The 24,179-nt window shown below is 38.0% G+C and overlaps 2 protein-coding genes across 3 annotated transcripts; one reads left to right on the top strand and one right to left on the bottom strand.

The window, feature by feature from the left end:
• Positions 1-37: 37 nt before the first annotated feature.
• On the bottom strand, positions 38-18,192 carry LOC144018994 (importin-13-like). 2 transcript variants are annotated; one of them, XM_077521776.1, is made up of 21 exons: positions 17,559-18,192; positions 15,231-15,356; positions 14,533-15,158; positions 12,225-12,365; positions 11,910-12,051; positions 11,674-11,840; positions 10,368-10,488; positions 9,619-9,766; positions 8,753-8,934; positions 8,650-8,676; positions 8,440-8,574; positions 7,237-7,383; positions 5,463-5,543; positions 3,025-3,162; positions 2,860-2,956; positions 2,738-2,790; positions 2,592-2,661; positions 2,418-2,476; positions 1,811-1,900; positions 1,513-1,694; positions 38-191 (listed from the first exon to the last, which is right to left on the bottom strand). In XM_077521776.1, the coding sequence occupies exons 1-21, from the start codon at positions 17,658-17,660 to the stop codon at positions 98-100; spliced, it is 2,928 nt and encodes a 975-aa protein (XP_077377902.1). In that variant the 5' UTR covers positions 17,661-18,192; the 3' UTR covers positions 38-97. The 2 variants fall into 2 exon arrangements, with proteins under 2 accessions (XP_077377902.1, XP_077377894.1); XM_077521768.1 differs by having other exon boundaries at positions 2,738-2,956.
• On the top strand, positions 18,114-22,364 carry LOC144019011 (uncharacterized). Its single transcript, XM_077521802.1, has 5 exons — positions 18,114-18,403; positions 19,838-20,071; positions 20,177-20,335; positions 20,403-20,569; positions 22,002-22,364. Exons 1-5 carry the CDS (start codon positions 18,340-18,342, stop codon positions 22,044-22,046), a joined length of 669 nt encoding a protein of 222 aa, XP_077377928.1. The 5' UTR covers positions 18,114-18,339; the 3' UTR covers positions 22,047-22,364.
• Positions 22,365-24,179: the final 1,815 nt, after the last annotated feature.

Below are 24,179 nucleotides of genomic sequence, written 5' to 3' on the forward strand. Positions count from 1 at the left end.
TCTGCTTGAACACTATCAGCATAAGTAAATCCACACTTCCTGTTATTAGTTAACAAATGTCCAACATTCTGCTTCAAGTCCTCGTGTTTAATGTTGGCTAATAGTCGCATTGTCCGGACCCCTGCAGGCCTCGGCAAAGCAGCGAGAACTCCTTCACCATCTCCTTCACACGACGCTTGTTGCTTTGCTCCCTTGGACAAACAAACGTTTTGCTTTTATAAAATCAGCTGTTGAATCAAACTTTGAGCCAGTAATGCATGATCAAAATATGAGGTTTGAAAACATGCGTTAGTAAATTACTGCCCAACTGATTAATCGCCAGCCGATTCAATTGGCCCATACGAGCACTTGTATTTTTTTATTTTTTTATTTTACACTAACACATTATAATATAAGACTAAAATAACTAAGTTCAAACATGGCCCCGTAAAAAAAAAATGTAAAAAAAACACCAACAATGAGAATGGTTTTTATACCTCTATTTTTTTTTTTTTTTTTTTGTCAGGTATGTAAAGTTAAACAAATATGGGCAAATAAAAAAGGAAGCATCAAGGAACCAGAAAAGTTATTTTAGTCATTTGAATTTTTTTTTTATTATTAATCAACTGGTTTTTATTTTTCCCCTATTACTTTTTAAAACTTTTTTTTTTTCAATAAGCATGACAAGATTAGATGAAATATGAAAAGGTTGAAACATTTCTCCACCAAAAAAAACTGGACGGTTTACTTTTATTTATACATTTTTACCCCAACCCATTATTACTTGAAAGATTTCCACACAAAAAATCTAAAAATAAATAAATAAATAAAAACCTTTTTTTTTTCTTTTTTTTTTAAACACATTACAGCATTTTAGATAGTGTTCAGTGGCCTTCACACAGTCTCTCTTAAAAAAGGTCAAATTTTTGCCATTTTCCTCTCTGGTGTAAAATTAAGGAAATATGGGTAATAAAAAAGGGCAAAAGTATTTTAAAACAGTCAAATGTTCTGCCTGTAATTTATTTATTGTATGCATTAAGGAACCAAAAAGTTAATTGATTTTTCTAATTAATTGGATGTTGGAATTTTATTCTGTCAAATGTTTAAATTAGCATTTTAAAAAAATTCCATGTCAGTCAGGATCTAATATAAACACATGTACAATCTTAATAATTTTTATTTAAAAAAAAATATGCTTTTATAAAGCTGATCATGATCACATATTACAAATAGATTTCAGTGTGATGCAATGCATATCAGAGAAAACTAACAACACATTCAATACAAACTGCAGTTTTTCTTCCTCATGTTTGTTATTGTGGTTTTCAGTTGCAAGGCAACATACTTAGCTGCTAACAAAAAAATAAATATGACTTTGTTACAAATTACAATGCAGTGCAATAATTAGATATTTAAATTTGAAAAAAAAAAACTTCACATATTCTTAACTTTGTCCCCAATACTGCCGCTCGTACATTTTCCAGATGACAAATTATTTAGCGCAGAGCAGTTTAATTGCCCAAACTGATGTACCTGAGGAGCTGCTGAGTGAAGTTGTGTTTGTGCTCCGTGGAGACGTGCGTTGAGGGGAATCCCGGCGACTGGAGAAGTTCTTTGAGCCACTGGGCCAGCAGAACCGGACAGTGTCTGCTCAGACTCAGAAGCACCTCCGAGAAATAATCTGTCAGGCTGCGAGGAGATCCGCCGCCAACCGCCTGCAGACACAGACGGACAACTCACTCAAAATACTTCAACATGGAGATTTCGTGTTCAGTTTTACTCAGCTGGCAGAATTGTTTGAATTGGTAAACTGAATACAAATGAGACTGACGTGCAGGATGGTCTCTGTCAAGAGCTTTCCGTCCCTCTGCAGCACCTCGCCAAGAGACGATACGTCTTTACATCGAGACAAAAACTCGCTCTTCAGTCCAAAGAACAGAAACAAAGACAGGTTTGTCACTGAGCATTTAAAGGCGCAGTCTGCCGGATTCACTCAGGAAAATGCACTTTTTAAATACAGAATGTACACACTTTAACTTTCTCTAGAGTGTGAATGAGTGAGTGAAGCAAAAAAAAAAAAATCGCCGCGGGGGTGACGTCACGCGGCTTACACGTTCGCCCGGCCCCGTTTGCGACACGCCCCCCCCCCCCCCCCCCCCCCCCCCGCTCTGCGATTGGCTGGAGGGTTGTAAACACTGTCTTTCCACAGAAACGTCCCGTTGTTTACAAAACAATCACAAAATGACAAAATACAGGCTGGGGGGGGTTTAGGACAAAATCACCACCAAAGATGAACATCAACACACGTGTAGACTGAGAGAAAGTTAAAGTGAGTACATCCTGTATTTAAAAACTGCATTTTCCTGAGTGAATCCGGCAGACAGCCCCTTTAAAAAACACTTATTAACAGTGCAAATTTCGGCCTAACTTGAACTTACAAAGAAGAGGCTGGCCGCTTTTACAGTGGACGTTTCAGGAAATTTAAGTGACAAAATACCTGAAAATGACAATGTGGAAATTATGACAACTTATGGCAAAGAAAACACTTGAGGAGGTTTTTTTTTTCTTTCTGGAAATAGAGTGTAAAAGGGATTTGTACGCAAAATACCCACCACAGTAAAATAGTGCACTCACATCCAGATGATCAGATTCAAGGTACAAATCGGGTTTTCTTTTAAGAATCTATACACAAAAAGTTTGGATGTGAAACTTTGAAAGTGATGCAGACAATATGGCGCCTTCAACGTTTACAACCAACCTGAGCGTGAAGGTGCATGAGGGACTCTGCAACATCAGGATGATCTCTGATGCCTACAAAATGACAATATTCTTTAAACCAAAACAAAAAAAACACTCGTTTACATTTCTTTTTTTTATGACCTTGTTGAAATATCGTCAACGTGGAAGCCGTAAGAACTTTCAGCATGCTTTTAATGGACGACATGTGATGTTCCTCTCCAGCAAAGATGTGAACCATCTAAGTACAAGAGAGCATGTTGGAGTCTTGATGGCGTTTTATTTCTTTGGTTCTGTCCAAACGAATACCTGAGACGCCAGGTCCAGCTCTGATGCTTGCGGAAAGCTGCTGTAAATCTGGCCAAGCGTCTCACTCAGCTGGGCGACCAAAGGCCCAAAATCACATAGGAGACTTCGAATGGACTTGTCAAATAGTCCACATACTGCCTGCAGAGGGGAGTTGGAGCACTGACTTCATCATTCATACAAGTGTAGACACACAACATTAGAAACAGAAGGACCCGGCTGATATAGATTTATTGAGGCCAAAGCCAATTCCATCATTTGGCAGAATTAATTTCTGATAACCAATTATTCAGCCAATTAATTAAAAAAAAACAAAAAAACATGATGAATAAAATAACTTTTTTTTGGTCCCTTAACATTTACAATAATAAAAATGTGAAGTACTGGCAGAACATTTGACAGTTTTACATTACAGTCAAACCTCGGTTTTCGAACGCTTCTCGCTTCTGTTCTCAACCAAATCGGTTTTCAACCAGAAAGTTCGAGAATTTTATGTCTCAGAACTCGTCTCAACCAAACTGAAAAAAGCCGACCGTACTTGAACGCGACTCACTCGGGAGCCGAGCTAACTCGAATGCCCAGGATGCTTCCTCCGTAGCACATTCGTGTTCAAAGTTCGTTTGGGGCAGACATGTTCATTGTTATTTACGCAAATCTTTTTTTTTTTTTTTAGTTTTGCATCGTGTATTAGCCGCTAATCATGGGTCCAAAGAAAGCAAGTGCAAGTGGTCAAGCTGGTGAAGAAAAGAGGAAAGTAGTGTGCAGAACTATTGAATTTAAAAAAGAAATGTTTGCATTTTTTTTCGCCATCATTTTAGATAGGATATCTAAATAAAACAGGGTCTATTTCTACCCTTTTCTATTTATGGTAAACAGTATACAGTGCAGTTTATGGTGCAAAATAGTAAAAAAAATAAAATAAAAAAAAAGACTTGGAACGGATTAAAATTATTTCCATGAATTATAATGGGAAAAATTGTTTCGGATTTCGAACAAATCGCTTTTAGAACAGCCATCTGGAACGGATTATGTTTGAAAACCGAGGTTTGACTGTATTTTGTCTTTTATAGGATTTGTTTAACAACAGAGGGAAAAGTCGGACAATTTTTCCCGATTTTTAATTATCATTATCTTTGTATTATGTTTTAATGTGGTAACATGTAAATAAAAAATAGGCCAAAATTGGTTAAAAATTGTTCCAATTTAAAATTGCTAATATTGGTCAATTAAATCAGCTAGTCTATTAATTGCTGAGGCCGAAGGTCATTATAGTTAACAAAAACTAACAAATTGACAAAAAGTACGATTGAGAATTCACTTTCATTAAAATAAAATACAAACGAAAATGCTTTAAAAAGATAGAAAACTAACTGAAACATTTTATATTTATAAAACTATTTAAAAAATAATGACAGCAAAAATGTCCTTCGTTTTTGTTTTTGTAAATTAATATATGTGAACATTCAGACTTAGACTTGACTTTATTGATCCTTTTGGGGTAGCTCCCTCTGGGAAATTTCAAATATATTTATTTTGGAATTACTGTTCAGCTGTACAGAAGAAAGGTTGAAATATCCATCCATCCATCCATCCATTTTCTTGACCGCTTATTCCTCACAAGGGTCGCAGGGGCTGCTGGCGCCTATCTCAGCTGGCTCTGGGCAGTAGGCGGGGGACACCCTGGACTGGTTGCCAACCAATCGCAGGGCACACAGAGACGAACAACCATCCACACTCACACGCACACCTAGGGACAATTCGGAGCGCCCAATTAACCTGCCATGCATGTCTTTGGAATGTGGGAGGAGACCGGAGTACCCGGAGAAGACCCACGCGGGCACGGGGAGAACATGCAAACTCCACCCAGGAAGGTCCGAGCCTGGACTCGAACCGGAGACCTCAGAACTGGGAAGCGGACGTGCTAACCACTCGACTACCGTGCCGCCCAGGTTGAAATATCATTTAGAAATTGTCGTTTACGTTTGCTCTGTTACACAATACTTAGTGATCTTTTTTTTAAATCTTGCACTCAACAAATACTCCATATATATTTAAAAAAAAAAACTAGTAAAAACTCGACTAAAATGTGCCATTTAAAAAAGCTAATAAAAATTAACAATCTTGCTGTAAAAAAAAATGATTAAAAGTAACTGTATTTAAAAAAAAAAAAGAAAGAAAAAAGAAAACAAAATCAATCTATCCAAAACAGTAATAACCCTGCCCAGGTCCTATTTATTTATTTATTTATTTATTTATTTATTTATTTATTTATTTATTTATTTATTTATTTATTTATTTATTTGTTTGTTTGTTTGTTTGTTTGTTTGTTTGTTTGTTTATTTTAATTTATTTATTTAAGAAAAACAAAAATTATTCTCAACTACAGGTTCTCATTATATAGTGTGTAGGTGTACCTAAAAAAAAATTCTACGCCTTCTTACCTCCACCACCTCAGAGTCCTCCAGCCATTTACTGAGGATGTTCTGGAACAATGTGTACACTTGCTGGAGTACAACTACGACCTAAACACAACAGAAATATAATATTGTGACATATGGAAAGACATTTGAGAATTTATTTGAGATCCTTGATGATGTAAAAAAAAATATTGGCTTTGCATGTAATTATAACCTTAAATAATCTTTTTTTTTTTTTTTTTTTGCAGTAAGGATAAGAAACTGTCTGAGATTACATTACTCTTACTTAGCTGTGAGACAAAGCAAAATGTGGTTGGGGAGGGCGGACGGCAGTTGCATAAGGAAGTTGATAACTGCTGATTGCATTTAGTCTTTTGACATGCATCTCCTTCCACATAATTCATCTGATTCACATTTTTCAAATTTCAACATATTCTAAAAAATGACACTATGCGGGCTAGCACTTTTCTCATTCCAAATATTCACGGTTTTCCCAAAATACAAAATTTTGTTCCCATTCATTCTCAATGAGGCCAAGCTTTCCCCATAGGTTGTTTATCATGCATTCCAATGGCACATTTGGTATTTCACATTTTCATCATTGCTATTTGAAATTTAAATCATTCATCTATCTCATTCAGTTCACCTTGGGAATGATTTTTAATTGCCAAAATTCCCGCTGACCAAAAATGTAACATTTTCTCCATTACAATACCCACCAAAATTCCCTATTCATTCCCAAGGACACATTCAACAAAACAGATTCAAATTGTTCCCATTTGAAATTCAAATCATTCAGCTCATCATGCCAACAATTCTGATTTACAATAAAATTAACCAAAAAAAAATTATAATGAAATTCCCACAAAAAAAAATAATAAATAAAAATCCTGACAAGAAAACAGATTCATATTATTCTCATTCCATATTCTAAATGTTCAGCTTATAAAATTCACTTTGGAAATCATTTTCAACATGTCAAAATTTCCAAGCCCCACAAAAAAATTCCACATTCATTTGCAATGACAAATTTGAGGGGGAAAAAAAAAACAAAAAAAACATTTGTTACATTCATTATCATTACATATCTTTCAGTATCATTCATCCATCCATCTATCCATCCATTTTCTTGACCACTTTTCCTCACAAGGGTTGCGGGGGTGCTGGAGCCTATCCCTGCCAGCTTCGGGGACACGCTGAACTGGTTGCCAGCCAATCACAGGGCACACAGAGACGAACACGCACACTCACACGCACACCTAGGGACAATTGGGAGCACCCAATCAACCTGCCATGCATGTCTTTGGAATGTGGGAGGAGACCGGAGTACCCGGAGAAGACCCACGCGGGCACGGGGAGAACATGCAAACTCCACCCAGGAAGGCCGGAGCTTGGACTCGAACTCGAGTCCACAGTAGTGGGAGGCAGATGTGCTAACCACTCGTTCACGGTGCCACCAAGTATCATTCAATATTTTGAATATCCTTCCACATTGTACAAAATCATTCCAGGTTTCAATATTGTTTCATTCAACATTTGATCCTTCTCACACAATTTCACCAGAAATTACAAATGCCTATAGTTTAAATTTCAATTACTTTGTTGGTTTTGTTGTAATTCTAAATGTGAAAATTAAAGAGCTCTTATGTTCTTAGGCGCTTCTTTGTACTCCAATTATCTCCTTGTATCCAAGTTTCTATCAAATCGAGTCTTGAAATGCTTGTCTTATCTCTCGTCTCGTCTCTTACGTGTTGACATTTTTCCCATGAAAATGAATGTTCCTCTGAACTAATCTTACTGGGTTTTGTGTAGTTTGAAGGTGAGGCAGCGAGGCGCAGGTCACCCCCTCGAAGCTGTCTGCTTGTTTGCTGATGTCCAGAGCAGTAAAGAGGCTGGACAACATTCCCAGAATGTGAATTATCGACGCTTTATTGGCAGGATCAGCCTGTGCAGAAAAGAGGCATTTATTAAGTATTATGTGATACGTTATGCACAAAAGCAGAATTTTATTTATTTTTATTTATTTTTTATTTATTTATTTATTTTTTTACAGTATTGTGAGTTATGTATATATATATATATATATATATATATATATATATATATATATATATATATATATATATATATATATATATATGATAACGTCAACCTCTCCACATTATCATGATAATATCATATTATGACTTTTGGACATCCCTATGGTATGGATGACTTTAATATTTTTTTTTTAAATGCAGTTTACACCTATTTTTAGACAGTGACTAAAACTAAAACTTCGCTGCATTAATCGAATGTAAACAGACATTGCAATGTACTATAACACAATTTTCAAATCCCAAAGTCTGCAATTTGGAAAATAAAAAACATGTTTAATTTCGGGTGATAGGCTTAATGCGTATTTTATTATTTTATATATTTTTTGTATACAGTAGTGTCTACTTCATGGGTGCCCAAACTTATTAATTGAGAGCCACATGCAGAAAAACGGAATGACGCTATGGCCACTTTGAATTTTTTTGGATGGATGGATGGATGGATGGATGGATGGATGGATGGATGGATGGATGGATGGATGGATTTTATTTAATTGAACACACTGAAATTAAACAAGCTAGAAATTATTTATTGTTTATATTTTCTAGTTTTTTGGAAAAACTGCTCCAAAACAGCTTTTGGGATTTTGTTAAGATTTTGGGTGGTCTCGGCCATGTATCCCTGTAGATGAGATCCACAAACAGACATAAACTTTTTTTTTTTTTTTTTTTTTAACAGACACAGATCTTGACACTGAGCAGAAAGTGTAGTAAGCTATTTTTACTTCTAAAGTTGAATTATATTTATTCACATCATCGCATATTAAATCCCAATCGCCGTACTGAGGGGGAAAACGATTCAATGACAGGATTTTTCAAAACCGCGTCGCCCTAATTCAGACCGGCGTCATAATCTTTGTGCTTGTTTGCCGTATCCTTCAACACATTTCCTATTTTTAGCTTACCGCCTGTTGGGCCAGAGTGTCCAGCTGCTGGATGTGAGGGCTGATGAGCGCGAGAAGTTTTCCCAAGATCTCGTCGGCCGGCAGGGCGGAAAGCAGGTAGCCCAGAGCCTGCATGAGCCACATGCATTGGCTGCTCTGCACACACACCAAATCCAATCACACATGCTTGCCTCACTTTTGCAACACTCACTTTTAGCTAACTTCACTCACCTTATGGATATCTTGAACCAGCATATCCTATGGAGTTAGACATATTATTATTACCTCAGTTGGTGATTTACTCAAGTCATCAGTGTGCAGTCGTGTGTATAACCTGTGACACGGCGAGAATGTCTTGAGCGAAGGAGCCGAGGTCGTGCCGACACTCCCTGCAGATCCTCTTCAGAGTAGAAACACTGGACACGGACAGCTCGGGCCTCACAAGACCCTGGAGCACCATGGGTAAAATGCCCCCGAGCATCACCGGGTGGTCCGCCAGCCACTCGGCCAAGGATCCTTAAGTGACATTCGCGGATGAAGTACACTGATAAATGTGCTTTGGAAAAAGAAACAAGTTGACTAACTGTAAAATTGATAAAAATGATATACAAGGGAAAGGTAACTTAACTCATTTGCTCCCCAAAACGTATAAATACGTTCTATAAAATAATACCACGCTCCCAAAGACGTATTTATATGTTTTTGTTTTTTTTATGCTAGAGCATACAGACGGCTTTGATGGAGCCTCTAAACTGAAGCAAATTGTTGAAACAATTGTAGTTATTACAAAAGCGGGTAGCAGCTGGCAGCAGAGTATAAGAGATCAACCAGGGCCATGTTGAAAGAAGCTATTGCCCCAACTCTCTTAAACAGATTTGTGAATAATGATGAAATTTATTCTAATGCTAATTGCTGCAAAACGGAAACATATAGAAACGTACTTTTTTCCTGATGAAAGAAGAGACTCTAATCTTTTGCTAGGTTCCATGTTTTTATAGCAATAGAACACAATATTCTGTGGGCCTTGCAAAATCTGTCAAAATCCAGTAAAACAGCCGGGAGCGAAGTGGCTTGCTTCAGTGAAAACGGCTGGGAGTGAATGAGTTAATTACTGTAATTTCAGTACTTATTAAATCTTTGCAATGGCTTTATTCAAACCATTTGAGTGGAATTAACTAACATGAGTAGTACTCCACGCACCAATTGTGTACATGACTGTGTCGGCCAGCATGACGTTACTGATGTTGATTCTGGGGATCAGGCCAATCAGACCTGGGATGACATTCGAGTAGTTCACGTCGATGGTCTCTGCTATGGACTGGAAGCCAAATAGCAACGCCTCTGTTTCCTTCAACAAGGAAATAGAAGATTATACGAAAAGAAAATGAGGATGGAACAATATAGTTGAGGAACTAACACATGTATTGGGACACCTGGCAACTTACGGTTACAGGAAGTACAAATGAAGAAATGAAGTTCATTTGTACACTGGAGCACATTCATCGTGAGTGTAGATTACCTGTCACAACCCATCATACATGGCCAGCAACTTGCTCATTCAACTTGTTCACTGCCAGCCCCGTTCAAATGGATTTGTGACGTCTATAGACGTCAATGGCAGTGAACGAATTGAATTTTACAATAAAGCAGGAAACTGCTCGCTCCAAACAGCAGGACACCTGTTATCGGAATTCCAATAATGTATGTTTCAACTACATCGACAAAATGCATTATAGTAATGGAGTGATTATTCACAGTCATTATTTTTTAAATCAGACATATTTTGTTAATTATATTACACTTAATATAAAAGGGTGTGTAGCAATTACTTTTTTTTTTCAACTGTTTTGTGTGTGGGAGATGCATTTTACAGCTTGGAGGTAGAAACTGTTTTGGAGCCTTGTGGTTTTCGACTTTCATGTCCTGCATGTAACAACTGGGTGTACTACCTGCCATTCTGCTGACTTCTGGGGGTCCATCAGCTGCCTGCCCAGGCGGTCGTAAAGGTTACTGAGCAGCTCGGCTCCCAACATTTCGTAGACGTACATCAATGTGTCCGAGATGTCCACTCTGGAAGGTAAAACAATCAATTACTTGTAAATAAATACACAAAGAAATAAACTAAGATTGGCTGGCGACCAGTCCAGGGTGTACCCCGCCTACTGCCCAAAGCCAGATGAAATAGGCTCCAGCACCCCCGCGACCCTTGTGAGGAATAAGCGGTCAAGAAAATGGATGGATGGATGGATGGATAGATAAATAAATAAATAAATAAATAAAAACATTGTTTTTCATTAATGAACTGGAAAATAACTGCTTTTTTTTTTGTCACTACACAGAGCGACAAAATTCCCTTAGTTACAACAGGAGACATAAAAAACAATGACCAACAGAGGGAGGCAGAACCGAGAAGCCTGACAGGTCGCCAAAAAAGCACCCCGATTTTCTTTGACGGAAAGGAAAAGATAAAGGAACGCAGAGGGGGAAACCGTAAACATACAAAATGTTTCATGTTACAAACTAGGCCAGGGGTGTCCAAACTTTTTCCTCTGAGGGCCACATACAGAATAGAGAAAAAAATAGAAAGCTGCAAGGGCCACTTTGATTTTTTTAGAAGTTATTTATTAACACATTCATCGCCAGACCAGCAAAAAATGCATCATTTGACGTCTTTTTCCGTCAATGGCAGTGAATGAGTTAAACATGGTAAAAATCAATGTAGCAATTATAAATTGTTGATATAATGTACAGTTACTTATTGAAAACTGCTAACAGTCACAAGGCAAATAGTGACCCCTGTATGCCACTATAATAGATACCCTTCTCCACTGAGCAGCAGCTGAATCCCAACTTGACATTCTGAACCACAACAAGAACAATCGGTAGTAAACTGACCACACTTAAGAACCATTAATTTAATGTGATGTTTTCACAAATTAAACCTTGACACTAAGCAACAAGTGGATGAAACTATTTTTATTTCTGAAACTGAATTATTAGCAGCAAAATTGTGTCTTTGCATAGCTAGAAATGTTTAATCCACCCTCTTTTTTTTTTTTTTTTTTTTTTAAACAACATTGAAAAATTACTTTTAGTATTTGCCGCGGGCCGCCAAAAAATGTATGGCGGGCCGCAAATGGCCCCCGGGCCGTAGTTTAGACACCGCTGAACTAGGCTCTCTGAAGGTGGAAATAAAAATAAAAAAATAAAAAAAAACACTGTAAAATGTCAAATTGTTCATTTCATCTGTCTCACCTGTAGATTCTGAACTGTTCCTTGTCATCACAAGTCCAGGAAGTGTATTCTTCCAGGGAAGGATAGTGAGATTTGTGTAATAACACATCCACCAGTTGGAAGTAAACAGGCCTGTAGACTTGCAGAAAAATGATTTGCTTCTCCACCTCAAATGACAAAATGTCATCCTGAACAGAAACGCAAGAATGATGCAACTCATGTGCGAGTTTTCCAGCAAGTCACAGTTTGGTCCCCACCTGTAAGGTGTACCAGAAAGTGAGTGTGAGGGAGCTGCTTGTCTCGCTGATTGGGTACTGGCCAGGAATGCCGGTACAGAACAGAATCATGTTGACCAAGGCCAGAAACTGCTGCCAGTGCTCCATCTGCTCCAGCAACACCCTGTCAAAAACATACAGACAGAACATTATCATTATGCATTTACTATTTTTAATGCAGAGTAATAGCTATTATTATTATTATTATTATTATTATTATTATTAGATTTTGATTTTATTTATTTTGTATTTTTATTTTGTATTAATATTATTATCATAGTGGTTTTGTGTGTGCACCTGGAGTGTGTTTCACCCATCGCGACAGCAATACGGCAGATCCCATGTGAGGTCTCCATGTCCCCTTCTTGAGCTGCAGTCTTCAGCTGATCATGGAGACCCAACACCAGAGGCACGAGACTCATCAGAGCATTGATGTACCTGGATAAATAAATACGCACACAAAACAGTAGTTTGTTACAATTTATACAGATTTGACATTTATTAGTTTTCTCAAAGAGGACGTCAACCTTAAACATGTCTTGACAATAATATGTTCTATGTGACATCACTAGTCTAAACATGACATTGATTAATTGTGGACTTGAGTTATGCGGCAAAATTCAGCTGTTTTTATCCATTTCAGGGGGCGGCCATTTTGCCACTTGCTGTCGACTGAAGATGACGTCACAGTTGCTCAGGGTTCAGGCAATGACCAATCACAGCTCACCTGGTTGCTGAAGCTGAATTATGATTGGTTGTTACCTGAGACCTGAGCAACAGTGATGTCATTGTCACTTGACATCAAGTGGCAAAATGGCCGCCTTCTAGTATTGATAAAAAGAAAACCCGCTGGATTTTGCTGATTAACTCTAAAAACAGGTGGTTCAAAAATAACCCAAACTGGATCAAGAATGGACCAACACAATTTTTGTTTAGTTTTTTAACCTAAAATGTTGGGTCAAATTAAATTATTAACCCACAAAGTAACCCAATTTTTGGTACTCTTTCCTGGGTTATTCATGTGACCCAACTTTTTGAGTTAATTTAATAACCCAATTGAATTGGGTCAAAAATGAACCAACCACTTGACTTGACTTGACTTGACTTATTTAACTCAAAATGTTTTGATGCAATTAACAGTCCACAAAGCACCCCAAATTTGTGGTTGTTTTGTGGGTTATTCATGCAACCCAACTTTTTGAGATATTTAACCCAATAAGTTGAGTCAAATTAAGTTAATAACCTTTAAAGCAGGGTCCACCAATTCCGATCCTCGATGTCCGATGTCCTGCAGGTTTGAGATGTTTCCGACTACCAACACAACTGATACCAAAGATCAGGATCGTTATCAGGCATGCTAATGAGCTTATTATATGAATCAGGTGTGCTGGTGGGCAGAAACATCTAAAACCTCGTGGACCGGAATTGGTGAACCCTGCTATAAAGCAAGCCAATTATATGAGGGTTTTTTTGTGGGTTATTAATTTGACCCTACTTTTTGACTAAATTGAGTAAAAAGTTGGGATGGGCCATTTTTAATAACTTAATTTGAGTTGTTTTTTATCCAGTTGTTTTTAGAGTGCATATTCCACTAACAAAATACCATATTTAGACTAGTGGGGCTGCAAAGGAAATATTATTCTTATGATTTATTTATTTATTTATTTTTTTATTTAATTGTGAATGAGAATTAATAGTTGACCAGTGTATTATTTGTAGTTTTCTTTCTTCTGGTATTTTACTTGACTAGTGCAGATAAAATGGAATGGAATGCAGACGCCTCCCATTCAATCAAAGCAGCTCCTCTCAATCCCCCTTTTTTTTATATATATATATAAGAGAGCTTAGAATTGTTCATTCGGCAGTTTTACCGATTCAACATATCGTCGTCATTGCTCTCTTCTTTCTTTAATGTGCGTATGTGCACATTTGTGTGTGTGTGCATGCGTGTGTGTGTGGGGGTGTGTGTGTGTGGGTGGGGAGGCACGTGTGTGCGTGTGTGTGCGCATGTGAATTCGTGTGAATTTGTACTCATTAGTTCAGCTAAAACCTAATGAAAATTCCATTACTCTTCACCTTAACCAGATACTTCACAGTCTCGCCAGAGTTGTGAAGTTCAGAAGGTCAGGAGACCAGAGGAAAGGTCAAAGGAAAGAAAGATGAATCAAAGTGAAATCCAGCACCTGCCACCCGTATGGTTACAAAATCAGAATCTTACACCAACCCCAGAAACCCCTAGATTCCAACAGATTAGGGACATCTCAAGAGACCGGAGGAAAAACTAAAAAGAGGAATGAGGAAAGGATAGATGAAGCATGTAGCTGACCAGTGTATTATTTGTAGTTTTCTTTCTTCTGGTATTACGTGACTAATGCAGATAGAATGGAATGGAATGCAGCCGCCTCCCATTCAATTGAAGCAGCTCCCCTCATTCCCGTTAAAATCAGGATGGTCGAGGTGCACACAGTGCTTGACATTGACTATGTGCATGAAATTGTTTTTTTTTTTACATCATTCTGTATTTTTATCCTGACATCTGGAATTGTCCGAATGATTCCACCTCAAAGAAATTCTCTTCACACACTCACATTGCATGTGTGTTTACCTCTGGCAGTCAGGTTGTGAGATAGCGTTGACAATCGTCTCAACAGCCGTGTCAAACAGCTCCGGGTTGGATAAAGTGGTGAAACAATCCTGAAGCAGTTCCTGAGTCTCCCCGAGCGGCACATCCAGTCCCACCCAGCTGGACAAGCATCGCAGCACTTTTTCCTTCACCCGGTTTGACGAGTCCTGGCTTTGGAGGAGCTGACGCAGCAGTGGACAAACGGCGCTCCACTCGCCTACCAGGGCTTCCCTCAGCTGGCCGCGTCGGCTCTGCGCCAGCCGGCTGCTCTGGAACTCCTCCGGCAGTACGACCAGGAGCTCCAGCAGGGCCAGACAGTGCAGGTGAGGGTCCTGCGTGGCCTTGGCATCTTCAGGGTTTTGAGGTCGGAGGGCTTGTACCATGTCGGCAACCGGCTGCGACCACACGTGGGGAATTAAGTTTAGCGCCATAGAGGCTAGCGCGACACACAGCCTGGTTAACACCATTTTCGGGCCGGAGGAGAAGTGCAAAATGTGGGAAAGGAGCTGCACTCTCAGGTGCTCGTGTTGGTCTGCAGGCAGGTCGCTCCAGTGAGAGGAGATTTTTTTGTGAAGGGTGCTGGCACCGAAGAACTGGACCTCGGGGAGCTGGGGACCACACAAGAACATCTTGCGAGTGTGCAACAAACGTGTCGAAAAGTTTGAGGAAGATGAGCAGACCTTGTCGGGGCCTAGCAGGGCCCAGCAGAAGTGCCACGCCTGCGCAGACGCCTGAGCCTGGCTCAGCCACTTCTGAGCCGCATTCTTGCGCTCCATGTCTGGCTCGAAATACAGCTGGTAGAGAGCCTGGAAGACAAGTGGGGTGTCACTTACAGATTCAATTGAATCGAATTGTGTGAATATTCATACTGAAGGACTATTTGATTGAAGAGTATTAAAAAAAAAAGATGTCATAGTGACTAATCCAACACGCAGTCGCGCGCTGCGCTAGCTATTATTAGGGCACCAAATGCTTATAGTTGGTATCATGTTACAAAAATGTCTGCTGGGCCTTATCTCCCCCACACTGTCTCCTGTAACTGCTTTTGTTTTATCTTGAAATGTTTGTAGACTATATTGCTGAAGTAAAGTCTTACATTTTTTTATGTTTTCAGCACACAAAAGAGAAAAATAATTAAACTGAAGGTGGTATTTAGTATTTTTTCTCCCAAAATAACAACAACATGCGTGACTAATGTAGTAGTAAACTACTATTTTTTTGTCAATGCTAATGCTAATGCTAATATCATTCTATTTTCTTTTTCGCCGTGTCAAAACAACTAGTGTGGAAGATCAATACAAAGACTTGAAATCTTTTTAAAAAATATGTATCCTCCTAACTAGCAGCAATTCAAATTTGTCCTCTGTAGTGGACATTTTTAAACCTGAATATCTCCCACCCAGTGCATATGATTGAATTGACTCCTTTTGTGCTCTATTGAGGAAATTCAGAGCTTTCCAATGATACCAAGTGTGTAGGGGTGGGGGGTTGCTATACCTTTGATTGCAACATAAAAGAAAATGGCTTCCGTCAGTGCAAGCACTTTTTAGGGAAGAGTGTTTCATGTTTGAATAATGATTGTTTTTATTGAACAAATTTAGGCTTTAAATGTTTGAATTATTTTAACTGTATTTGAGCCAAGCATTTGAATAAAAAAAAAATGTCCTCTGTAGTGGACACATCATAGCTTAAAAATAAAAACTTTTTTTTTTTTTTTTAAATTTCTTTTGCAGTATTCCAGTTACTTCACAAAGATTGGGGAATATCAAAATAAACATGATTGGACAATGTTGATGTTTTTTCTCCTGGCAGTCAGGAGGTTAATTCAATTGCTAGGTAATAAATAGAACATACAGAAAACATACAAAATAGGAATTCATCCCCATACAAAAAAAGCCCCCCAAACAGTTAATTTGTTCTCTAATGTCTTTTTAACTTAGCGATATAACGGATCATAATCAAGATGAAATCTTAACACTGTCATGTTTTTATTTACTGTTAAGTCCATTGAGGAAACACAGATAGACAACAAACAACACAATGTGATGCAGTAACGCAATACATGACATTACAAATGTAACAATGCAACTGTATCATGCATCAAAATTGATTGTAAATAGCCAATCAGATTGCCCTATAGGTCTCATAGTCGTGCCGAAAAGAATCACTTGAATTAAATATTCTATCTGGTCATAATATTACAGTATTGTATAATAGGGCTGCACAATATATCGAAAAAATATCGATATCGTGATATTGGCCCTTGCAATATGCGTATCGCAAAGGCATGCAATAAGTTTTATATGGAATTTTATGCTTTTTATATGAATTTGACCAGTCAAATGCCAGCTAAAATGTGCATCGCCATTCAATAGTTGAAAATTATCAAGACATAATTACAATTAATGAACTAAGATTACATTAAGGTTGCTTATTTTGCTTTTTTAAAAAAAAAAAAAAAAAAGGTTGCTTATTTTGCCACATGAGAAATGTTTTTCTTTCATTAGGTAATAAAAATGTAATTTCTCTAGGTACATGTTAAATATCGCAATAATATCGATATCGCTATGTTCAGCAAGTATATCGCATATCGCATGTTTTTCCAATATCGTGCAGCCCTATTGTATAAGTCCACTAAATTTGCATTTAGTCTTTGAGAAAAGGTTTGTTTTGGTACATTTTTTTTACTTAACTTTTATGCACAATATATGATTTTGAAGTGGCTTTACTGTATTATCAAAAATACATTTAACACTTTTTTTGACGAAAGCTTGGACCTATACACTACTCCTTTAATGTTGAACATTATAATGGGAGATTTTAAAGCTAGTACTTGGTGAAAAAAAAAAAAAAAAGTTTGAGAACTACTTATGCCTGCACCCCGAAGGACAAATGGGGGATTGTTATGGAAATTAAACCTCTATTAAGCTGCATGGTCTAGGCCTATATGTATTTTGCTTCTATTATTTGTTCAGCATTCAAAATCAAAATGATGACAAGCAACTCACCGCCTCCACATTCTCCACTGTCAACTCCTGCAGGTCAACATTAGTTGCACTTTCCATCGAGTGCAAGGCAAACGTCTCCCCATGTTGCCTCTGGATATCCATTCGGAATCACTCACGAGAAGACGGATAACCAACAGCTAATAAGCACACACAGCCCTCGAAAGTGTGTGAAAGCAAGCAGCCAGAGGACACCGAAGTGTGCCTGTCAGCTGTCCACGCTGACACGTGACCACGCTGACCTCTTGACGGACTTCTCTGCCTCACAAGAAGCCATTTTTTTTAACATAATGCAATCTTTTTTTTTAATCGTTAATTGATGAAGTTGCATTTTTCTAACGCAACATGCGCTTCAGATAAAAGCTACATAAAATAAAATAAAATACAAAAGCAGTGGTCGTGTGTGTTGGGCCCGACAGCCGCGCCTCTGACGCACTCGCGTCTGATTGGCTGCGCGTTTATGCATAAGCAGGAATCAGCAGCTTGTGCTAAGCTTGCAAATTGCAAAATGTAGTGGCGAGTCACAAGCGAACATGCAAGTAAAGTATAAATACTAGAAAACACCGGCGCCTTTTTGTTATTACTGTGTGCGCATGCGTGTGCGTCGACACAAGACCCCACCCATGCGCCTCCTCTTCTGCCCGACTCCCCCCAGGATATTTTTAGCCCTGATGATGTCCCCTCGCGTATCACGTAACGGAAACAAGCCTCGATCAACAGAACCGAGCCGCCGAGGAAAACGTAACCCGGTGCACTTTGAAGTCGCTTTCTGCAAGGCAATGAGATGAAATCTGCTTTTCTTTTTGGATTCGCGCTGGTTTTCCTCACCGGTTCATCCCAGGCAAGAGGTGCGAGTCATCGCGCCGCGGTGTGTGCGTGCGTGTGATGATCGATCTTTAGAATGATTGATTGATTTTACAATCATTTCGGTGCCGCTGATTTTATTCCACCACAAGGAAGTTCAAATTGTGTCTGTAGGCTAAACATTTAATTTACCCGATCAGATTCTCGGCATCATGTTTAATGATTTTGGCTTAATTATACAATCACACTTTACCATCATTTTTAACACAACAAAGCAACTGGAACATCGATGATGAAAGAAACTTCATTACTTGACTGTTTATAAGATTACAATTAGGAAATTGAAGAGCATCGGTGTAACTATGTATTAAAAATTCATTACCACATTCCCTTTACGAAAACTAGATTGATGAAAATAAAGTGTCACTCTCATTTGGTTAAAATATGTATTATTGCCACAGTAAAAAAAAAGAAAAAGAAAAAAGGAAACCAAGCCATGTGGCCAAAGCAAAAAAAATCTGAGTAATTGAACCCACACAAAATGTTTATAATTGTCTATAGATGCCACAAGTTGGCAACTAAGCACTACTTTTGTCTAAATGAAACTCCTCAAATTGTCAATGTCAATATTTCAATATTATTTAATACTAAACTTAGATGCCACCTAAAAAAAAACACAAAAAAAAAACAACCTTTGTGGCTTTGGTTCTGAGCAAATAAGCAGAGGAAAAAATAGATAAAGAAAATAATTAAACGGTTCAATATTAAACATGTGGTTAGCATTGTGTTACTCTGAGAGATTCAAAAATTGAGCATTGATATTATATTGCACTCTAAATTGACGGGCAAAAAAAAGTCAAGATAGAATCATCTGATTTCATCTGATGTAATGTAACTATTGTCTCGTGCTATGTTGAGCCAAATGTTATCGCTAACTCACCATCCAATATTTTAATTCAGTTTTATTTCAATCCAGTTTCCTATGCACATTCACTGAACTCTTCTTTATTGAAAAGCAGAATGATTTTTTTTCTTTTTTTTTTCTTTTTTTTTCCCATATTCAAGAGGCTAAAGGGTTTATTGGTGAACAAAATGAAAAGAGCAAGTAGCTTTTTCATTAGATTCATCAGCTCCTTTAGTTTTACTAGCTAGCTAATAGCGCTGGACTAGAATTGCTCAACCTGGCATTGCAAATTATGCAATTAGGATGTGGACTCATCACTCAACTCTCTATATTTATAGAGCACTTTAAAACCACAACTGCTTTTTTCTTAAGCTAGAGTAGAACCCAGCGGCAGCAGATATAATGAAAACAGCAGAGGCCCTAGAATTGAACCCTGTAGAACACCATATATTTTGTCAGATGTCATTTCATATATTCTTCCTTTTGCTTGACGTACTATTCAGGGATTACAATAATAAAGAAATCACACAATGTGCCAACCCAGGTTAGGAACCACTATTTGAATTATTTGCAGGTCAAAGTGTTGCTGGGCCTCCTGTCGTCACCCTGTCAACCTTCCGAATGCGTCACACTGGCACCTCAGAAGTTCCCGACTTGCTAAAAGGTGACCTGGAGGACGTCCCGCATCAAACACACAATCCTGCAGATGTTAAGAAAAACGCTACAGTGGTGACAAGTCCTTCAGCTGTGACGTCTCAACATGCAACAGATTCTTTTTTCACGACTGCTCGACCAGGAAGTGAATCAGGTCAGCAAGACAATCTTTTATGAAACATTTACAGTACAAATGATAAAGCCATGTTCGATTAAGATTTGCTATGAGTAAAAACGTGTCTGCACGGCCCCCTCTCAGCCGCTCCTTCTTCTCATCTGGTGCACGTGACCGCAACGGAGGGCAAACATGCCTCCACGCAGCCGCAATCAATGACGCCATGGAGAGCATCAAGCCACCGGACGCCCGCTGCAGATCCAAACCCGGACGTCCCCTCTGAACTCAACATCGGCGACGAAGGTATGCTAACGTGACGTCCAAACGCAACACAATATTATTATTATTAATGCAAGTATTTTCCACCTAGACTTCAAAAGGCAACGCACGAGGTCTTACGCTGCTCTGGATCCGTTCCTTGCTGGGCTATTGTCGGTTTTCATCATCATCACTGCTCTCGTCTTCATCGTCGTCTTTCTGCGCTTCCGTCAGCAAACCGATCAACCCGAGTTCCATCGGCTCCAGGACATCCCCATGGTAACAAGCATATGCACTAGGGATGTAACAATATCCAAACATCACAATACGATATTATCATGATATGAAGGTCACGATACGATAATTATCACGATATTGTGATGAGGTTGGCGATACAAAAAGTCACAATATTGTATAAAAAAAAAAGCTCATACAGAAAAAGAAATAAAAAAAACAATATTGTGCTTTTGTACATTAGAGCAATGCACATAAACACATACAATATCTATTAAACACTTAATATTGAGGCACTTGCTAATACAAGCACACATTGACTTTCACCACATATTGACTCAGTTCACAAGCATATTATGTTCCCTTGTCTGACCATTACTGTGGATATTCAACATAGAAGGGCCAAAACATGCCTCGTGAAAATTAAACTGCACTAAAAGAACTAGCCACCAGAGGGTGCTAGAACTGCACAAATGGAAATCAACCTGACTTTTTAACAGATGTGCTTCTTTTAATATTGTGACATGACGACAACGATATAATTGCGGCAGTTTTAATATCGCGATATCATGCATGCATACTGATCAAGGTTATTTTAGTTAACTAAAACTAACGAAATAAACTACAACTAAAAAAAATTTTAAAACAATTTTGTTAACGAAATAAAATAAAAACGAAAATTCTTTTTAAAAAATGAAAACTAACTGAAACTACATTTTATGTTTACAAAACTAACTAAAACTAACTCTAATTATAGCAAAAATGACCTTTGTTTTAGTCTTTGGTAATTAATTTAATGCATGAGCCTCTGGGAATAATTTTGAATGTGATTATAAGTACTTCCATCCATCCATCCATTTTCTTGACCGCTTATTCTATAAGTACTTTATTTCCATATTAACCAGAATAAGGACGTTTGAAAGTATGTCACACAGAAGTGACGTCATCTCGCAGCAGCCAATAGAAAAGCACCTTCAGATGACGTCACTCCCATGGTGTTTTTTTATTTTTAAATATTGTGCACAGGTAATACACTTAAAAAAAAAAAAAAAAAAAAAAAAAACTAAAACTAATACTGAAACTAACTCAAACCAAACTAAGCATTTATTAAGTAACTAAAACTAATAAAAACTAACAGAACCACACTGAAGACTAATTAAAACTAACTACATTTAAAAAACAAAACTCAAAACAAAATCAAAACTAACTAAAATGAAAATGCCAAAACTATAATAACCCTGATACTGATTTAGTCTGAGTTATTGTTTATTAATGAGAGTTTTAGTCTAGTCTAGTTTAAATTTAGTTTAGTGAAAAATGTGCATTGAGGAAATTATTTTTGTTTAGTTTTTGATTAAATTAACGCTAACTCAAAGTAAACCATAAAATCTTTCCAGTACTCATTGCAATGTTGCACATCTAATTGGCCTTTTGTTCACTTTTCTATCAAGTATGTTATGTTGTTCTCTTCCTCCAGGATGACTTAATGGAGGACACGCCCCTCTCCAGATATACTCATTGATGGAAGCTACGCTCACTTTTTCAGCAAGCAGAAACAAAAACCAAAAGGAGCAGCGGCATGCAGGGCTGGACTGGCCATCTGGAATACAGGGCAGATACCCGGTGGGTCGGCCTCTTTTAGGACCGATACAATACTTGTGAATTATTATTTTCCTACATTTTACCCCAATAGACTGACCACAAGTACATTAATCCATTTTGAATATAGGTCGCAAACTGAAACATCATCAATAAACATCAGTGGCAGAACTACATGTCAGGCAAGAGTCAAAATGCCAGAAAATGCCAGGGCTGATTTATTTTTTTTTATTTATTTTTTTTTATTATTTTTTTTTGTGCCAGTCCAGCCCTGGCAGCATGATCACTTTTCACAACTTCCAAACTTTCCCCTTTTTTTTTTTTTTTTTTTTGTCTTGAGGCAACTTAGTTGAGTGTCTTCTCTGTACAGCTCATTAACCTGAAACATCACAAAAGGGGTCAGAGGTCATCGGAAGTCACAACATTACTCACAGTTGTATGAAGTCCTCGACTCAGGTTAGCTCAGGTTTTCGTAGTGAAGACAGCATGAGAATTCATTTTGATCACGTAGCAGACCAAATATTTAAATACGCACTTTTTGAAAACGTCGCCACGGTGTCTTAAAACGAACATGGGAGTTCTTCTGGAGAATTCAATTGGAAAGGTTTGTCCTCCAAAAAGGTTGTTTTTCAAACTGCTAAATAATATAATTTTGTGAAATAATTTGCAATTAAAGGTACATGTAGTTATGTTAATTGGCTTGATAGGGAATTTAAGGAGATCTTTGGAAAATTTCACCCATCTAAAATGTTTGCAAACCCCTGCGCTAGAACCTAAAATGCAAAGATTCTGGGAAACTAAATAATTTCAAACCTCTCACACTTTTTCAAAGGCAGAATCTACGTAGCACACTAATGTATCCCAATTGATTTTTTTAAATCATGAAAACGTGTCAAATAATGGTGTCAACATTCCAGATTGAAACGATGATGTTGCACTTAAAATATGTTACCAAGTTTGAAAACGCCAATACTGCTGAATGTGTTAAATGAACATAGAGACTACATGCTGCTTTAGAAAATGCAGGTTTGAATGTGCTCAATACAAGTAAAGTGAAGCAACATTGGTTGTTGAATGTTGAACATATTGCAACTTCTATATTTGCACTAGGTAAAGAATGAAGCAAATGTGCCAAGCCATTTTTATCTATTTTACTTAATATTAAGTGCCAGTGTTTGTCTATTATATTAAGCTATTGTGTACTCGAAGATGTCGTTGCTATATGGATGTTTACTAATAAAACAAGGCTGACTTCAATGTTCCAATTAAATGTGGAGTGCAAATGATCCATTTATTAATCATCCAAATTATTTTGGACGAGGGAAAAGGTCTATCAGAATCAAATAAACCCCCATCTGACTCGAGTTGCTACTTCAACGGCTCCACCGTTTAGGCACCATTCTGCCGTTGGTACCACATTTTGAAAAGGTGCCGAAAAGCTGGTGTGGTAAAGATGATTTCATCAAATACAAAATTCGGGCGAATAATCGATTCGTGAATCAGTGAGAATTCTACTTTTGAACAACATGATATAAACGCAGACCACTATGATGGCACAGTGTTTTCTACTTCCTGATTCTTAAATCTATGTAGACTGTTTATCCCAAAGTGTTGTTGTTGATGGTTTGTTGAATTAAAAAATAATTGGTTATGCAAATAAGCCATAGAAGCTCTTTACTGCCTCCTATAGTCTGGGAGAATATCACCTAATGCATGTCTCATTTCCACGTAGAACGATCATGCGAAGCATAGCCCAACCAATGCTACATTCACACCAAAAGCGAGAAGGCCATCTGGAAAATTGTGAAAGAGTCGCACAGTCACGCAAAATGACCGGTTACTAGCATGCCCATATTTGGAAGTACTGTCATAGCCAACTGTTGGGGCTCGCCCCACGGGAGGCGAAGTCGCTGGCTCTCCATTCATTTCCTATGGAAGCAAGGCGACAAGGCGAAAATCGCCTAAAGTCCCCCCTCCCCTTCGGCGACACGCGACATTCGTGCATGTGAATGTGAAAAATCGGGCTAATAATGCTGGGGGAAAGCCTGCAAGGGCT

Source organism: Festucalex cinctus, chromosome 1, assembly GCF_051991245.1.
Source record: "Festucalex cinctus isolate MCC-2025b chromosome 1, RoL_Fcin_1.0, whole genome shotgun sequence".
In the NCBI taxonomy this organism is placed as follows: Eukaryota; Metazoa; Chordata; class Actinopteri; order Syngnathiformes; family Syngnathidae; genus Festucalex; species Festucalex cinctus.

Excerpts from the sequence above, each read along its gene's own strand:
- LOC144019011 (XM_077521802.1), top strand. The coding sequence starts at position 18,340 with ATGAAATCTGCTTTTCTTTTTGGATTCGCGCTGGTTTTCCTCACCGGT. Across the intron at positions 20,072-20,176 it reads TCGACCAGGAAGTGAATCAG|CCGCTCCTTCTTCTCATCTG; the intron begins GTCAGCAAGACA and ends GCCCCCTCTCAG. Across the intron at positions 20,336-20,402 it reads ACTCAACATCGGCGACGAAG|ACTTCAAAAGGCAACGCACG; the intron begins GTATGCTAACGT and ends TTTTCCACCTAG.
- LOC144018994 (XM_077521768.1), bottom strand. The coding sequence starts at position 17,660 with ATGGATATCCAGAGGCAACATGGGGAGACGTTTGCCTTGCACTCGATG. Across the intron at positions 8,575-8,649 it reads TGGTTCAAGATATCCATAAG|AGCAGCCAATGCATGTGGCT; the intron begins GTGAGTGAAGTT and ends GTGTGTGTGCAG. Across the intron at positions 2,662-2,737 it reads TCATGCACCTTCACGCTCAG|ATTCTTAAAAGAAAACCCGA; the intron begins GTTGGTTGTAAA and ends TTTTGTGTATAG.